This window comes from Podarcis cretensis (assembly GCF_951804945.1).
Source record: "Podarcis cretensis genome assembly, chromosome: 7".
Classification (NCBI taxonomy): Eukaryota; Metazoa; Chordata; class Lepidosauria; order Squamata; family Lacertidae; genus Podarcis; species Podarcis cretensis.
In genome coordinates, this window is record NC_137176.1 from 30448545 (window position 1) to 30463965 (window position 15421).

The following is a 15421-nucleotide window of genomic DNA, read 5'->3' on the forward strand; positions in this document are numbered from 1 at the left end:
TGGAGGGGACCAAGGACCAGAGTGTCCAAACTGTGAACTAGTATCTATGTTATCCACTCAAGATAGACCCACTGAAATCAATAAAGTTAATCGTGAGCGAAAAGCATTGGTTTTAATGGAGTTACTCTTGAGTACACCCAGAGACAAGATGAGGAGGGAACATTGTTGGAACGAGATTCATCCTAATGAATTTCATTCATATTTAATGCAGTTAACTGAGCAAATGGTTTGTATAGTGGTAATGAAAACATGATGAAAATGGAATATAATTAATATGTACAAGAACTGAAATAAGTTTGGGAGGGGTCTCTGAAGCAAATTCTGTAAATTAAGAATGTACTTAAAACTAGTGTGGTTCAGTGAAATGCTGTATTAAATTCAAACTCGGCTCAGACTCACGAACTTTAGGTCTCTTGAGCAAATTACTATCTTCTGCCTCAGTTCCTATATTGCTAAATGGAATGGCATTAAATAGGTAACAAGGTGTGGGTAAAGATTGGGTAACATTTAATATGTTGAAAGTACTACGTAAATGATGCTGATAATATTTGCAGAATCATCATTTGACTTTTATTTCTTTGTGTTTGACAGAAATCTCCAAGGCTGTTACAAGAGGGAGCACGGACACAGTTAAAGGTGTGAAACGTAAAAAGATTGTAACTGAGAATCACCTGACGAAAATACCAAAATCGCCTTTGAGAACTCCAGCTCGGGTAAAGCCTAAAGAAAAAGTAGAAGAGCCTTCTTCATTGTCTAACATCCTTCCTGATACTTCAGAGCTCCTAAAAGAAGTACACAGTTTGGCAACGCAGAATGGGAAACAAAACAAACAAAATGAGGGGGTGCTTAGCAGTGAGGTAGCTATTAAAACGTCCAAATCTGAGACTTCGGTGCACCCCAAATTGTCTCTGTTACCTCAATCCTTGGACTTGAATAAATGGCCAGTAGAAGACCACAGTTCATCCCAGTTAAACTTACCGGTGAAGAAGGGTTCCACTAGCTCAAGCGCAGCCAAGGCTGACAATAATGAATGTATTACTTTTGTTGATTGTAGTCATTCATCCTCATGTACAAATACTGCATTCGATGTCTTACTGAAAGCTATGGAGCCTGAGCTGAACACCTTAGCACAAGAGTGCCCTTTCAGTGGGATGCAAATAGAAAAACTGAGACCAAATAAAACTGCAAGCGCCTCTTCTTGTCTCACATCCAATACACTGAGTGTCCAAAGTCATGCTGCTTTGGTGCAGCCAGAATTTGTAGCTGGATCTCAATTTCTTCCTTGCACTTCACAGACTGTGCATGTAGCAACATCAGGGAAGAGTGAACAAGCACAGATGCCCTCAGTTGATCACTCACAAGAGCAAGTTCTTGCTAAAGCTGGGCAACAAAACCAACAAATTGCTCCATGTCAGAGCTTCACTAATTCTCTGGTGCAACAGCCGAACCTGGAAAATCTCAAACTCCAGAATATATATAGCATAGCAGTAACCTCTTCAATAATGAGCCCCCAATCCTCTGTTACTCAGGCTTTTTCTCAAAACCAGCTAGTAGCAAAATCTCCGTTGTCAGTTCATCCCTCTAGCTCTACCACCCAGTTATCTATAGCTCCCTTGTACAACTCAGCCCAGATAGCTTCAGTTGTCAGCCATGGTGTAGAACAAATATGTAACCTTCTAAAAGTCCAGAAGCCTAAAAAACTAGGGAAATATGTCTGTGAGTATTGTAACAGGGCTTGTGCCAAGCCCAGTGTTCTCCTAAAGCACATCCGCTCCCACACAGGAGAACGACCATATCCTTGTGAGACTTGTGGATTTTCATTTAAGACCAAAAGCAATCTGTATAAGCACAAGAAGTCTCATGCTCATGCTATCAAACTTGGACTTGTCCTCCAGCCAGATTCTAGTGGGTTTCTCTCCCATGAATCTGACAAAGCACTTAGCATCCATTCAGATGTGGAAGAAAGTGGTGACAGTGACGATGAAGGCACAGCTGATGAAAGACAAGAAGACCAAGGATCATTAGAAATCGAACCTGTGCATGTAGTGAAAATACCTTCCAATTCTGACTCATTGCACAAAGGTAGTCCCATTTCTTTAAGAAATCCGGAATATATGCTGGGTGACTCCTCATTTCAGGACTCATCTGTGCAGCCAAGGACAGCTTTACCCAAGGTGATCGTTTGCCCTGTTAACGTATCTCCTTTGAGATCAGATAGCCCCAAAGTAGCAGATCCCACCTCTACACTTTCTAAAACACAACAACAAGGGGACTTGAAAGTAACAAATGTGAAACCAAATTTAACACATGTGCTGGTAAATGAATCTGATGCTAAGCAACATCAGAAAACTGAAACAAGCGTTTCCGAGGAACAGCTTGGGACCCCTGTAGGGACAGCAATACATGCGCAACTACAAAGACAGCAGGCGACAGATTGTTCTCAGGATCAGCAAGTAAAATGTCTCTTGAGCCCCAGAAGTTTAGGTAGCACTGATTCAGGCTACTTTTCACGTTCAGAAAGTGCAGATCAGACCATGAGTCCACCAGCTCCATTTATGAAAGGATTGCCTTCTTCCGAAAAAGACTCAAGTAAAAGTTGTGTGCCACGAATGAGCACTACTGTGGCATCTGTTGTGCAAACCATTTGTGCTGACAAGACCTTGCTTTCATCTGGCCAGATGAGACCACCTCTGGCCACAAAAATGCTTGAAGAACGCATTTCAAAGATAATATCTGATAATGAGGCTGTAGTGGATGACAAACAGTTGGATAGTGTGAAGCCACGGAGAACATCCCTTTCAAGAAGAGGTAGTATTGATTCTCCAAAATCCTACATTTTTAAAGACTCATTTCAGTTTGACCTAAAGCCTATGAGTAGAAGGACTAGCTCAAGCTCTGATATACCAAAGTCTCCTTTTACACCTACCGAGAAGTCAAAGCAGGTTTTTCTGCTGTCTGTACCAACTCTTGACTGTTTACCTATAACCAGAAGTAATTCTATGCCAACTACCAGTTATTCAGCTGTACCGACAAATGTAATACCTCCCCCTCACCCCCTACGTGGAAGTCAGTCTTTTGATGATAAAATTGGCTCCTTGTATGATGATGTATTTGTGCCAGGACCTGCTACTCCACAGCTCCAAGGCGGACACCCTCGCACCCTTGTTCGGCAAGCAGCAATAGAAGATTCTTCGGTCAATGAAGGGCACACTTTTGGACAAACACGGTCTGTAGATGAAAGTTATGGATGCAACACATCAAGTGAATTTTTAATGTCAAGAAGCAAATCATTTGTACAAGGGTCAACTATGGATAAAAAAAAGTCACAGCAAGGCCGAGGGACAATGTTTGAGTGTGAGACTTGCAGAAACAGATATAGAAAACTGGAAAACTTCGAAAACCACAAAAAGTTCTATTGTTCAGAGTTACATGGACCAAAAACCAAGGCAGCTATACGAGATTCTGAGCACAAGACGGTCTTGAACAGTACACAACCCCAAATTCTTCACTATCGAGTTGCCACTTCAACCGGTGTCTGGGAGCAGACATCTCAGATAAGAAAAAGGAGGAAAATGAAAAGTGTGGGAGATGATGATGATGAACTTCAGACAAATGATACAAGTAGTAGTTTGTCAAAGAGCATAGCTGGGTCAGAGTGTCAAAACAAACTCGGAAATACCATCAGTGTCTCCAAACACACTGCCGCTGTTTTAGGTTCACGTAGTATTTCCCTACAAAAACTGGCACAAGATGAGTTGGAGACTCATGGCACAGAGCAGACTGTGGGGCCAAAGATGATGTTGCATGGGGAGAAGCAGGCTGTTCCAGTGGCACCAGAAAAAAAGGAACTGAAAAGACAAGGGGCTGGGATTTCAGTAATTCAGCACACAAACTCCTTAAGCAGACCTAGTTCATTTGAAAAATCAGATTCATTTGAAAGGGTATCACCAGTTTCCCTTCAGGATGCTAACAAAGGTGTGAAGCTCCATTCCTTGAGTACCATTATAGCTCAAGAGGAGAAGCATTCTCTTCTGAGTGCCTCCCACCGTCCTCAAGTAGCAGAAGCCTCAAGAGTTCAGCTGCATGAACGTCAAGTCACTTCTAATGAAAAGAGTGCACCAATGCAACCACTAAGGCTTGTTCGCCAGCATAACATCCAGGTTCCTGAAATACTGGTGACAGAAGAGCCTGATAGAGATCAGGAAAGCCAATGCAGTGATCAGGACAAGACAGAAAAATTTAGCTGGCCGCAGCGTAGTGAAACCTTATCAAAGCTACCCACAGAAAAACTTCCACCAAAAAAGAAAAGAATTCGCTTGGCTGAAATGGAGCATTCTTCTGCTGAGTCGAGCTTTGAATCTACGCTTTCTAGAAGTCTCAGTCGGGAGAGTAGCTTGTCACGTGCATCTAGTTTCTCAACTTCTTTTGATAAAGATGATGTATCTAAGAATGAGAGTGCTTCCAAAGCAGAGCCTACAAATAAATCCTTGGAATTTCTTACAATTCCTACAAGTTCAAATACGCTTAGTGTGCCTGGTCCTCATTTCAGAGAAATGCGACGTGCTGCTTCTGAACAAATTAACTGCACCCAGCCGTCCATGGAAGTTGCCGATTACAGAAGCAAGTCATTTGACTGTGGAAGTGCAGTTCCATCCAAGCCTGCCTCCCTTCTAGAGATCTCTACTTCTAAACTGACTTCTGGCAGTGGACATGTACCTTTGTTAGAAAGGAGAAGGGGCCCCCTTGTAAGACAGATATCTTTAAATATTGCTCCAGAAAAGAATCAGCCTGATGTCATGTCAAGTACTTCTTTTCAAGTAAGTCCTGCAACAGATATTTCTTCAGTGTCCTTGCAGAGGTTGCAGGGCTCTGGGAAACCCGAGGAATTGTCTTCAAGTTCTCAGCACCCCCAGACTTACATCAAGCCTTTGCGTGAGTCGCAGTCAGTGAAGAGCAACAACTCTCTTAACCCGCCTTCTAGTGAACGGTCTTTAGGCTCTAGTTTACATCATCCTGGTCAGCAAGCTTCACTCAGTCAGTATTCCCAATCAGCTTTCAAGGGATCAGCACTTGGAACTCAGAAAAGCATGAGCATGGTTGCTGGTCAGCATAGTATGCAAGAAGACTGTTTTGCTCCCAAATATCAGCTTCAAGTTAAAGCATTGCACGTAGGAAAGCAATATCCTTTAGGTCTTCCAGGTGCAGCTGGCACAGAGCAGACTGGGTCTTCATTAGAAATACATACTAAACTGAACGACAAAGTGTCCAAGCAATACGTGGCACCACCCTTGCAACGAACTGCTCCCGATAATTGCAGTGGTGGAATGTATCATGTTGCGCCCTTCATCCCTGTGCGCATTCACAGTAATATTCCATCATATGGTTTGGCTGCTGTTGCACCCCTTCCTCAAATTTTGGTGACACGGGATCAGGTAAACCAGTCTCTCTGTAAAATAAACACTGCATCAGTGCCAACAGTCAAAGATCAAACTCAGCTGCCAAAATCCCACAAAGATCATCTGAGGTGTTTGCCAAGCTCGCAGCCAGCATCTGTGTTTGAAAATCTGATTTGTGAGACGGAAAGCAAAAATTCAGCTTCCCTGGGGTCCTCAAATATGATTCAGAAAGTGCCAGTTGGTGGACTTTTCCCTCAGCAGGAAGCCACAGCCTCAAGTAAGCGCATGCTCTCGCCAGCCAATAGTTTAGACATTGCCATGGAAAAACACCAGAAGCGTGTTAAAGATGAAAGTGGAGCTGCTTGCACTACAGGTGCTATGTCACTGCATCCTTTGACCGTAAAGGCTAGCGAACCTAACAAGCAAAAAAAGCCACTCTTAGTGCGGCAGATCTGCACAGTTGAGCCCCTTGAAGGTTTCTCATTAGATCAAGATGATAAAAGCACTGGAGCTGGTAATGCGCCAGATCTTCTGCTGCCTGGTTCAGCTGAATCTGCTCGGTGTGGGGCTTCTTCACTCATAAAGGAGCCTTTAGACTATGATAACCCATCGATCTCTGAAACTGGAAGGTTTGCAGTCAAAAAGTCAGCTGAATCTACTTCACTGAATATTCAGACTTCCTTTCTAAAGGTTCCAGATAACAGTCAAGAGAGGATGTCCCCAGAAGTGAATGATGATAAGCAGTCCAGTGTTTTGAGCCAAGCAAAATCTGGAGCCGCTTTGTCCGTCGTGAATGCGGATGATATACAGCGATTATCTTTTCCAAGCCTAAAGACTACAACAAACTTTACATGGTGTTACTTGTTAAAAAGGAAGCCTGTGCACCTGTTGCAAAATGACCAAAAGACTTCAGTTTATTCTTCTTGGTCTGTCAGTCCTGACAATCCCAATCCACTTGGTTTGCCGACAAAACTTGCTCTTTCCCTTCTGAATTCAAAACAGAAAGCTGGAAAACCATCTTATACTCTAGCAATAAGTACCAACTTCAGATCCGACATACTGGTCTACTCAAGCAAGTGGAAGAACAACTTACTTAAGGTACTATGCATAAAACATTTATTTTAAGAGGGGGGAATTCAAGTGTTTATACTAAAGTATTTATATAAGCTCTTTAAAATGAGGATAACTTATTTGCATTTGGGAGGAAAACTCGTTGAACTCTGTTGGTGCATTGTTAATACTGCTTTATTGCATCACAATATAAATGTTGAGCTATCTTTACCTAGCTAAAATTTTAGAGGTTTATCACATCTCATGAAAGCCATATCCTAATTTTAAAAATTGTGCAGAAAGCCAGGAGCTTCTGCAAAGAGCTTTTGGATATTGTTTGGCCACTTGAAATTCCCAAAAGAGCTAATATTATTCTTTAAAATTCCTCTATTGAATTTCATGGAATGTAATGTTAAGGTGTCTCATACTTCTTCACAGCTCATTTCCCCACAGGGCAAGGCCTACACACAGTGACACATAACTGAGATCCTTTAGGAATAGCAGTGTTCTGTCATGTCAGAACTGCAGAGGAGTTTTCTGTATGAACACTTCATTGGGGTCAAGAGGTTTAGCTACATGAACCTCAGAGAAGAGGAAAGTTTTAGTTGCACTAAAATGCAATAGGCGTTTTGTGCATATAGCTAAAACAAGATTGACTTTCTGCTTTGAGTCTGTGCAACAAAAAGCATGCATGGGCTGCTTTTCTTTAAAATATTTTATTATTGGGGCTTAATGAAGGTTACAACTTATTATAGTACTGTACTGCGTTGGCTTGAAGAAAAATTGTATAAAGAGAGAAGATTTTGGGGGGGAGTATTATTGAATATAATTTATTTTAGAGAGAAATGTGGGCATTAATTTTGAAGCTGGTAGAATAGATGAATGGAAATCCCTGCCTGATCCTAAACCCCCCCCCCCAAAGTTGGATTTTTAGGTTTTGAAAACTAGACCTCACACAAGGTCCAGAAGCCTAGATAGAAATGCTCTACAAATGCAATAGGAAATTCACATTGTACACTTGGAGCATTTCTTGACTTTGGAAAAGAATAGGGCAGGCCCTGCATACACAAAGCTCTAGATGTTCACCAGAGTACAAGAGCCGGTGAATCTTAGCAGTAAAACACAGTTATTGATAATGGGTGTCATTAGTTCATTTCCTAGTGCAAGTCTGAAAATGGAAGAAGAGAATTTAAGCTCTCCTTCAAATAAATCTATAAAAAATGCTGTTTTGAAGCTTCTCTAAATGGAGAAAAACCTTCTTTCAGAAACTACCTGCAGTTTTTCTGCCAGAGCCATATGCTGTGTCTTTGAATGTGGGCCTTTGTTGTATTTCACTATCAGATAAACATATTTTTTACAAGTTTGGGTAGAACATGCCAAATTTCTCACTAGCTATGTTTTCCAGATAGCTGGGATGACAAAGTTTCATTGGTACTGCTAATATCAAGCAGCTGAAACTAGAAGCTATCAGATAATATTAACATGTGAGCTTCGAAATAAAGAGATGCGAAAAAATAATTGTAAGATTCTTTTGTCTTCCATTTTCAAAGCTTCATATTTGTAATATATTTTCAACATCCCTAAAGGGTAGAAACTTGTCTAACTAAAAGCAGATGTCTTTAAGATTCTAAAGAGAGATTTTCAAGTACACATCCAACATAAATTTCCCCTACCTCAGAAAAAAAAGTGTGGTAGTCTGATGCGTATGAACAGCAGCGAAGCTTTCCAGATCTTACTTCTGACTATGCACATTTAAAGACTGTGCATCTTGTCATTGCAACTATTTAAGGGTTTTTCAGAATGCAAACAGGGAAATTTTTAGCATTGTAACCAGTTACAAAGTATAGCTATGGACCATGAATGCAGAAGAGAATTTTGGGGTGGGCAAAATCTTAATTTTGTATACAGAGCTTGTTCAGACAATCTTTGAGTAAGAGATCAGGAGTGGCTCACACATATCATCTCCTGAATGAAGTAGCCTTTTCTCATGCAGTTTTGGATATGTTGGAGCCAATGTTAGCTGAAGCAAAGATTAATTAAGTTCCTCACTTAACCAAGGTCCTTAACCTGCTTCAATCCTTGTTAAGCAAAAAAAAACCTGGCTTCATTTGTTCAGTTAATTTTTGTCCCATTCACAGTATTTAAGAGATGAGGAAGGAATATAACCACCTCTGTATTGGTCTGAAAAGTTATCAGCTATTGATGCTCAAGACAAATTTATTTGAGATGTGGAATAGTTGACCAAAAAAGTCAATGTACCACACTTGCAGCCTGGTCATGTAACCCCTAAAAATATTTGCCCTGATTACTTGAATCTTAACAAGGTGGTGTAAAAATGAACATTACTGGTGCTTTACATGAACAGTTCATTTTTTGTGATGTTTCATTTTCTGAAACCATGTGTAAGTCTCAGTAGTGTTGTTAAAGTTTATATATTGCTGCATGAAATTTCCTGTATTGGTTGGTACAATCCAACAGTGGAGAACCTCAGGCCCATGGGGATCCTAATTTAATTTCCCCCAAACCTGATGTCATATGTGACATCAGCTATGCAGCAGCAAAAAGAGCATGTTCCTAGTTGATGTTCACAGCTAGCCCCATCGGTATAAGTCATACCATTGAAATATACAACATGTACAGTATGGTTGGCACTTAATGTCTAATTCGCTGCAAGGCATCAAAAGTTTGTGTTCTACATTTACTTGAGGTTTATGCTTCCTGTGATCTTTCCGCTATCTGTTCAGAAGATGGAAATCCATGATGACCTATTCTGCTGAATCCAACAAACCAGGATTTCTTGTCTACGTTGTCACTAGATGTCTCATAAACAGTTTTGTGATGCTGGATGCATAGCAAGTCCATGGGGAGATAGCCAGTGTTATTGATATTCAGACTAGACCCATTGAAATAAATGAATTCAAATTACTTGTCTATTAATTTCAACAGGTTTGTTGAATGACAAATAATTGGCCATTTTACAGTCATGGAGGGATTATAAGGATTAGTTTTCAGTTGATAAATGCTTGTCAGTGTAGAGTTTGTCCAGTACAAAGAGAAATGGGGGAGGCGTCAATCAAGGAGAATGCTATGTGGTTGCCACCTAGTGGCCACAAGGCAAAAATGGAACCTATTTAAGTCATCCAAGATCCTTATCCATTATATTAACCATCAAGAACTTCATATGGCAAAGCACTGGAAGACAAAGGAGGTCCGTTGTAGGAATTATAAGGAATAAGAAGCATGGAGGACTTAAACAGGTTCCAGTTCTTCTCAAGAAACACTTTTAGCCCACCAAATTCCTACTGGGTCAGAACACTCCATTAGTTTGCATCAAGGTCACTGGCCTTAGCAGGGGGAGAAAACTATTCACAACTAGAATGTAAAGAGTTAGCAGTGTTTTCTGCTGAAAAGAAATCCCATTCGTATCTAGATCGCAGGTGTTTTGTCATACAATCTGATCATAAACCTCTTCAGGGTCTGCAGGGAGAGAACAAGCCAGTGCTGTCTGCTAGAATCCCGAGATGGGCTTGACGTTGTCTGCATAGGACTACAAATTTGAATATAAGCCAGGTCAAGCCCTGGGTAATGCTGATCCCCTTAGCAGATTTCCACTGCCAGATAGATCAAAGCCAGTACCTCAGCCTGCTGAAACTGTTTTTCTTATTGAACTGCTATCCACATGCCTGATCAATCCAGCAAAGATTAAACGGGTGACTGACCAAGATTCTCTGTTATTTAGAGGGTGAAGATAATTAATGGATGGATTGAAGGGGGGGGGAGAGCACATATTAACACCCTAACTATCAGCGTAGGGAGTCATTGGCTATCCAGGATGGATGAATATTATTGGGCTCGCAGGTAGTTGTACTACCAGTACTATGCAATTTCTGCTGTGCTGAATTTGTTGTATGAAGTCCATCCTGGCATTGTTTGAAGAGAGTAGCATGTAGTTTATGTGTGGTGGCCAGGCATAGACCAGCAGATTGAGACAGGAGTACAGTGGTGCTTGTCAATCTATCCGTCGTGCTCCTTTAAAAGCACCCTCACACCCAAGGGAATGATAATAATGACCTTGGGCAAGACTTCACATTGTTTATGCCAGTCCACAGCCTCTGCATCAGATCGTACAACTGTTTCATGTGTGTCTCTGAGACACACTTGGAGATTGAACATCTGGATGAGCCAGAAACACTCCCAGTTACACTATGCCATTCAGACAGAATCCCCAAGCCCAGGGAGAGGTTGCATTTATTAAAACAAGGGAATTTGTGGGTTTAGACCAATGTCTCGTATTTCGGAAATTATTATTTTTTTGTTCTGTTTTTCCCACTGCCTTCTGTATTCTTACTGCCAATATATAGATTACAGTGTATGTTGACAGTATAAACAAAAGGGGAAGGAGTGTAAGATACCTTTATGTGGTTGCTACCTATTAGCCCCAATTCAAATGTGTTTCATGAGGAGGGTTGGAACTGAGCATGTTCAGGGGGTGTGTCCTTGGGAGGGGTTCCAAGATAGATGCTAGACTGAAAACTCTAGAACTGTAAAACAGACTGAAAGCTGCAGAACAAACTGTTTTTGTTTTTTTATTTGTATAGCCTAAATGCAGTATATTAAACATATTTTACTTTCTTATACAACTGGTATGCTAATTTTCTCTGGCAGTAGATATAAGCTTGAAAAACTGCATTGGGGAATCTCTTCCTCCCCCCCCCCCCCCCCGTAACTCCTAAATCATGTACTTCTGAACAAAAACATAAACACATGTTCTTTCAAGTATATAACCATATAATCATTTTTGTAATTACTTTCTCTTCCTGTTCTCCCTCTAATGAGCATATTGAATTGGGTGTAGCAATTGTCACAAAAATAAAACTTAGTTGTATTGTCAACACATAAACAACTGTGCCTGAAAATGGTAATCTTCAACTCCTATTTTGCCAGATACTCACTAGCAATACTAGTTCGGTAGATACCTTAATCTGCTTATAATAAGAAACGTAACAATTTACATTTTTTTCAGCGGGCATTAGTTAAACAAAAGGCAGCAAGGGAATTCAGCAATAAAGAAAACTCTGAAATAAGCACTGATCAAGATAATGATAATTCCTTAGCCAAAAGTGAGCCAAGAAGAGTGAAAATATTTGATGGAGGGTAAGTATCCCCCCTAAAAGTAATGCAATATTTTATTAATCTTTTGTATGGAAGTCATTATCTCCTGGTAGCTCAGTAGAAAAAGGTGTTATTGTGAACCTGATTAGATCGTGACCCAGATTCTAGTCAAAATGGTTTGGTATGTTCGAAATTACTTGCTCCACAGTATCCCCTGCCTCCCATCCCTGGCCTTGGTTCAGCACTTGTGATGTCAAATCTCCCATCCACATAGCTATTTTTCTCTCCTGGTGTTTTAACACTTAATTCTTCAAACTGAATTTTTAGTGAGCTTGGAGTCAAATATCCCAAATGGAAACCAAAACACCAAGAGCTTTAGCTCTGAACAACCAATTTCCTACAAATATTTAACCAGGTGAAACCAGATCATGACTACTTGCGTGGTAGGCCATAGTTGATTAGAACAAAACAGTAAGTTGCCCTGATTTATGAGCACGTTTGAGACAGAGACAGAGGGTGTGTTGTCCTGTTGGTTCTCCTTGACCTCTCAGTGGCTTTTGATGGTATTGACAGTGGTGTTCTTCTGCACCGACTTGGAGGTGGTGGTTGGAGGAACATGCAGCTCCTGCCATCAGAACAATCAATATCTGCACATTCCATTAACTGAACATAAAGAATTGTGCCCAAACATCGCTACATGCATGGCTGATTCAGATATCCAAACAACCAGAGTTTGCCCCCTTCCTTACTTGTTTGTGCTTCACTGGTCAATGGCAACTATTTTCAAGCAGAAACCATGGAGAGAGGGATGTGGGAGACAGAACAGACATATCAAGGAGTAGGAGAGATCAGGCAAATAAGTTCCCCCCTCTTTTTTGCTGGTTGGCTGCAGCCATTTTAGGACGAAACCATGGTGGGGGAGGGGAGAGAGATCATGGATTAGAAATGTTCCCATTGGAAATACAGTGGTACCTCGGGTTACATACGCTTCAGGTTACATACGCTTCAGGTTACAGACTCCGCTAACCCAGAAATAGTGCTTCAGGTTAAGAACCTTGCTTCAGCATGAGAACAGAAATCGTGCTCCGGCGGCAGCAGGAGGCCCCATTAGCTAAAGTGGGGCTTCAGGTTAAGAACAGTTTCAGGTTAAGAACTGACCTCCGGAACGAATTAAGTACTTAACCCGAGGTACCACTGTAATGGAAATTGTCAGCTTGTTTTGTGAATGCTCACCTAATGAACAATTTCCTGGGAACGCATTGTGATTAGAAAACAGGACCTGCAAACCATAACTGTGGTTTCTGCTCTTACCAGGATCTCTACCAGAAACTAGTACTAGGATATTGTTGCTCGGCTTTTAGAATGTGTGATTTCACGTGGGTCCGTTCAGCTACCTGTGCTAGTTAACGTCTATATAAAACCTCTGGGAGCTGCCATCCAGGGATTTTGAGGGGGGCGCCATCAAAACATTGATGATATGTGGCTCCCTCTCTCCATTCTATTGGAATCAGAAGAGGCTGTTAAGGTGTTGGACTGTCTGTAGCATTGGGTAGGCAAACTAAGGCCCAGAGGCTGGATCCGGCCCAATCACCTTCTAAATCTGGCCCACAGACGGTCAGGGAATCAGCGTGTTTTTACATGAGTAGAATGTGTTCTTTTATTTAAAATGCATCTCTGGGTTATTTGTGGGGCCTGCCTGGTGTTTTTACATGAGTAGAATGTGTGCTTTAACTTAAAATGCATCTCTGGGTTATTTGTGGAGCATAGGAATTTGGTCATTCCCCCCCCCCAAAAAAAATATAGTCTGGTCCCCCACAAGGTCTGAGGGACAGTGGACCGGCCCCCTGCTGAAAAGGTTTGCTGACCCCTGGTCTGTAGGCTGTGAAAGGCTGAATCCTGTTAAGACAGAAGTGCTGTGGGTGGGTGGTTCCTGTGTCCCGGAATTAGGTGTGTAACCTGTCCTGACCTGTAATGCACTGTCGTTTGCAATAGTTTGGTATGTTTTGATTAAATTAGATACAAGTCAAATGAAGAATATGTCTATGTTCGTGGGAGAGGAAGAGGAAAATATATATGTGAAGAATGTGGAATACGCTGTAAAAAGCCCAGTATGTTGAAGAAACATATTCGCACGCACACAGACGTCCGTCCCTATCACTGCAACTATTGCAATTTTTCCTTCAAAACTAAAGGTAAGTGAGCTTGTCGTGACTCACAGATTTTCTTTTTCAACCTGCTGACAGTTGCTTTTCCAATAAGCGTGTTGGAAGTATGAAATAAAGCTGTGGGAACTTAAACAAATTGCAAAAATAAAAGGAGAGCCGGGTTGGCTTATAAGAAATATTCCAAAACCTAGAGTAAGGGCAATATCCTTTTTAGACCAGATAAAATGTAACACTTTCAAATGCAAGCTTTCAAGTTCTCCAGAACTCTTCATTAGATCAGATTGGGCAAGGTGGGAGGTAGGGCGTGGGAGTGGGGAATGAGCAGTCAAAAGCCCTTTTGCAGGGAAGGTAGTAGATGCATACAGTACATCCCACAGGAAGGCATTTGAACATTTCCTCCCTTTGGGTTTCATACTGGTGTGAATTTGACTGACTTCCCTTTTCCTTCCTGACTGATGCCTTGCCCAAGTACCCAGATAGTTATGAGGCCAATGAAGGCTGTGAAGTTTGCATGACCAATTGTTGGGACAAGGATGTGTCCCAGAAGAGAAAAATTTTGTCTTTTTCAAGGACACGTTGTGTTTTAATTGGCAGCATGTACAGCTGCTAAGCAGACATACCTTCAGAACTGGTTTTGAGATACCATTTTTATGCAAATAGGTTCAGATTCTAGATTTGTCTCATACTCATTATTTCAGGTTTGGAAAAGCCACTGTTTACCTTGTTTCTTAGTTTTCATTGAACTGACCTTACTAAGATGTTTATAAATAAAAGGTCATGAATATTGTACAACTCTTCTGCATACTAGGAACTCAGTATTAAATCATTCTGCCTCTACTCATGGATTATCCTGTGAGCAGATTTAGCAGGCACTGGTGTTAATGGCATGCTTGTGTGCATATGCTCAACTATAAGCCTAAATATTAAAAAATAAATTAAAATGATTTAATTTTGATGAAATAGATATCAGGGCTTCAACATAACGACGTTATCCTCACGTCAATATTAATAATAAAGATTGGCATATATGTAATATAAATATAATATAAACTGTACATTTCATACAATTGTAGATTAATATGCATTCCATATCACTGTAAGATTTGTTCTTAGAATTATTACACTGCCATTCTCAGTAGAATCTAATGAAACTATTCCAAAAGAGAAGTGCCACAAAAATGGTTTGTATGTAGCCTTCGCTGCCTTCCTTTACCAGCTTCCTGGTTAAATTCTGGCCAAGCTCAAACTTACTATGTTTATGTATGTACTTAACAAAATGGACGTTGCAGCCGTCGGCCAAAAGTCATTTTCTGACTTTCAGAACAATACTGTCATTCATTGTTAAGTCACCAAACAAGATATCAAATATATTAAATCTTTGAGAGCTTCTATTTGTATCCATGGGAGAAACAAGACACACCATCAGTTCTTACCACATCCATCTTCTGCCATTTTAGTATATGTTCATTCAACAGCAGCATGTCAGAAGAGAATGTGCCTAGCAAGTATTTTACCACAATTTGTCTCTTAGATCATTGTGGACTTTTACAATGTTGTCTTTTGTTGAAAATAGCAGAACATCTGTTGAAGCTATTTATTAATGCAAATTGGAACTTGTTTTCCTAAATTATATTACATCATGAAACTCCTCATTTAAAGAAGAAGAGTTAATGCACCGTTCTTAGGAATGAATACAAT

At 40.7% G+C, this 15421-nt stretch overlaps 1 protein-coding gene across 7 annotated transcripts in view; it reads left to right on the forward strand.

Annotated features, from left to right (window-relative positions):
- The window catches only part of HIVEP1 (HIVEP zinc finger 1), a 96611-nt gene that overhangs the window by 69018 nt on the left and 12172 nt on the right, over positions 1-15421 (forward strand). For all 7 annotated transcript variants that reach the window (XM_079984889.1, XM_079984892.1, XM_079984890.1 and 4 more), the window contains 3 exons: positions 592-6494; positions 11470-11600; positions 13575-13750. In XM_079984889.1, the coding sequence (XP_079841015.1) occupies positions 592-6494; positions 11470-11600; positions 13575-13750 (6210 nt within the window). The remainder of the gene's footprint in view (positions 1-591; positions 6495-11469; positions 11601-13574; positions 13751-15421) is intronic.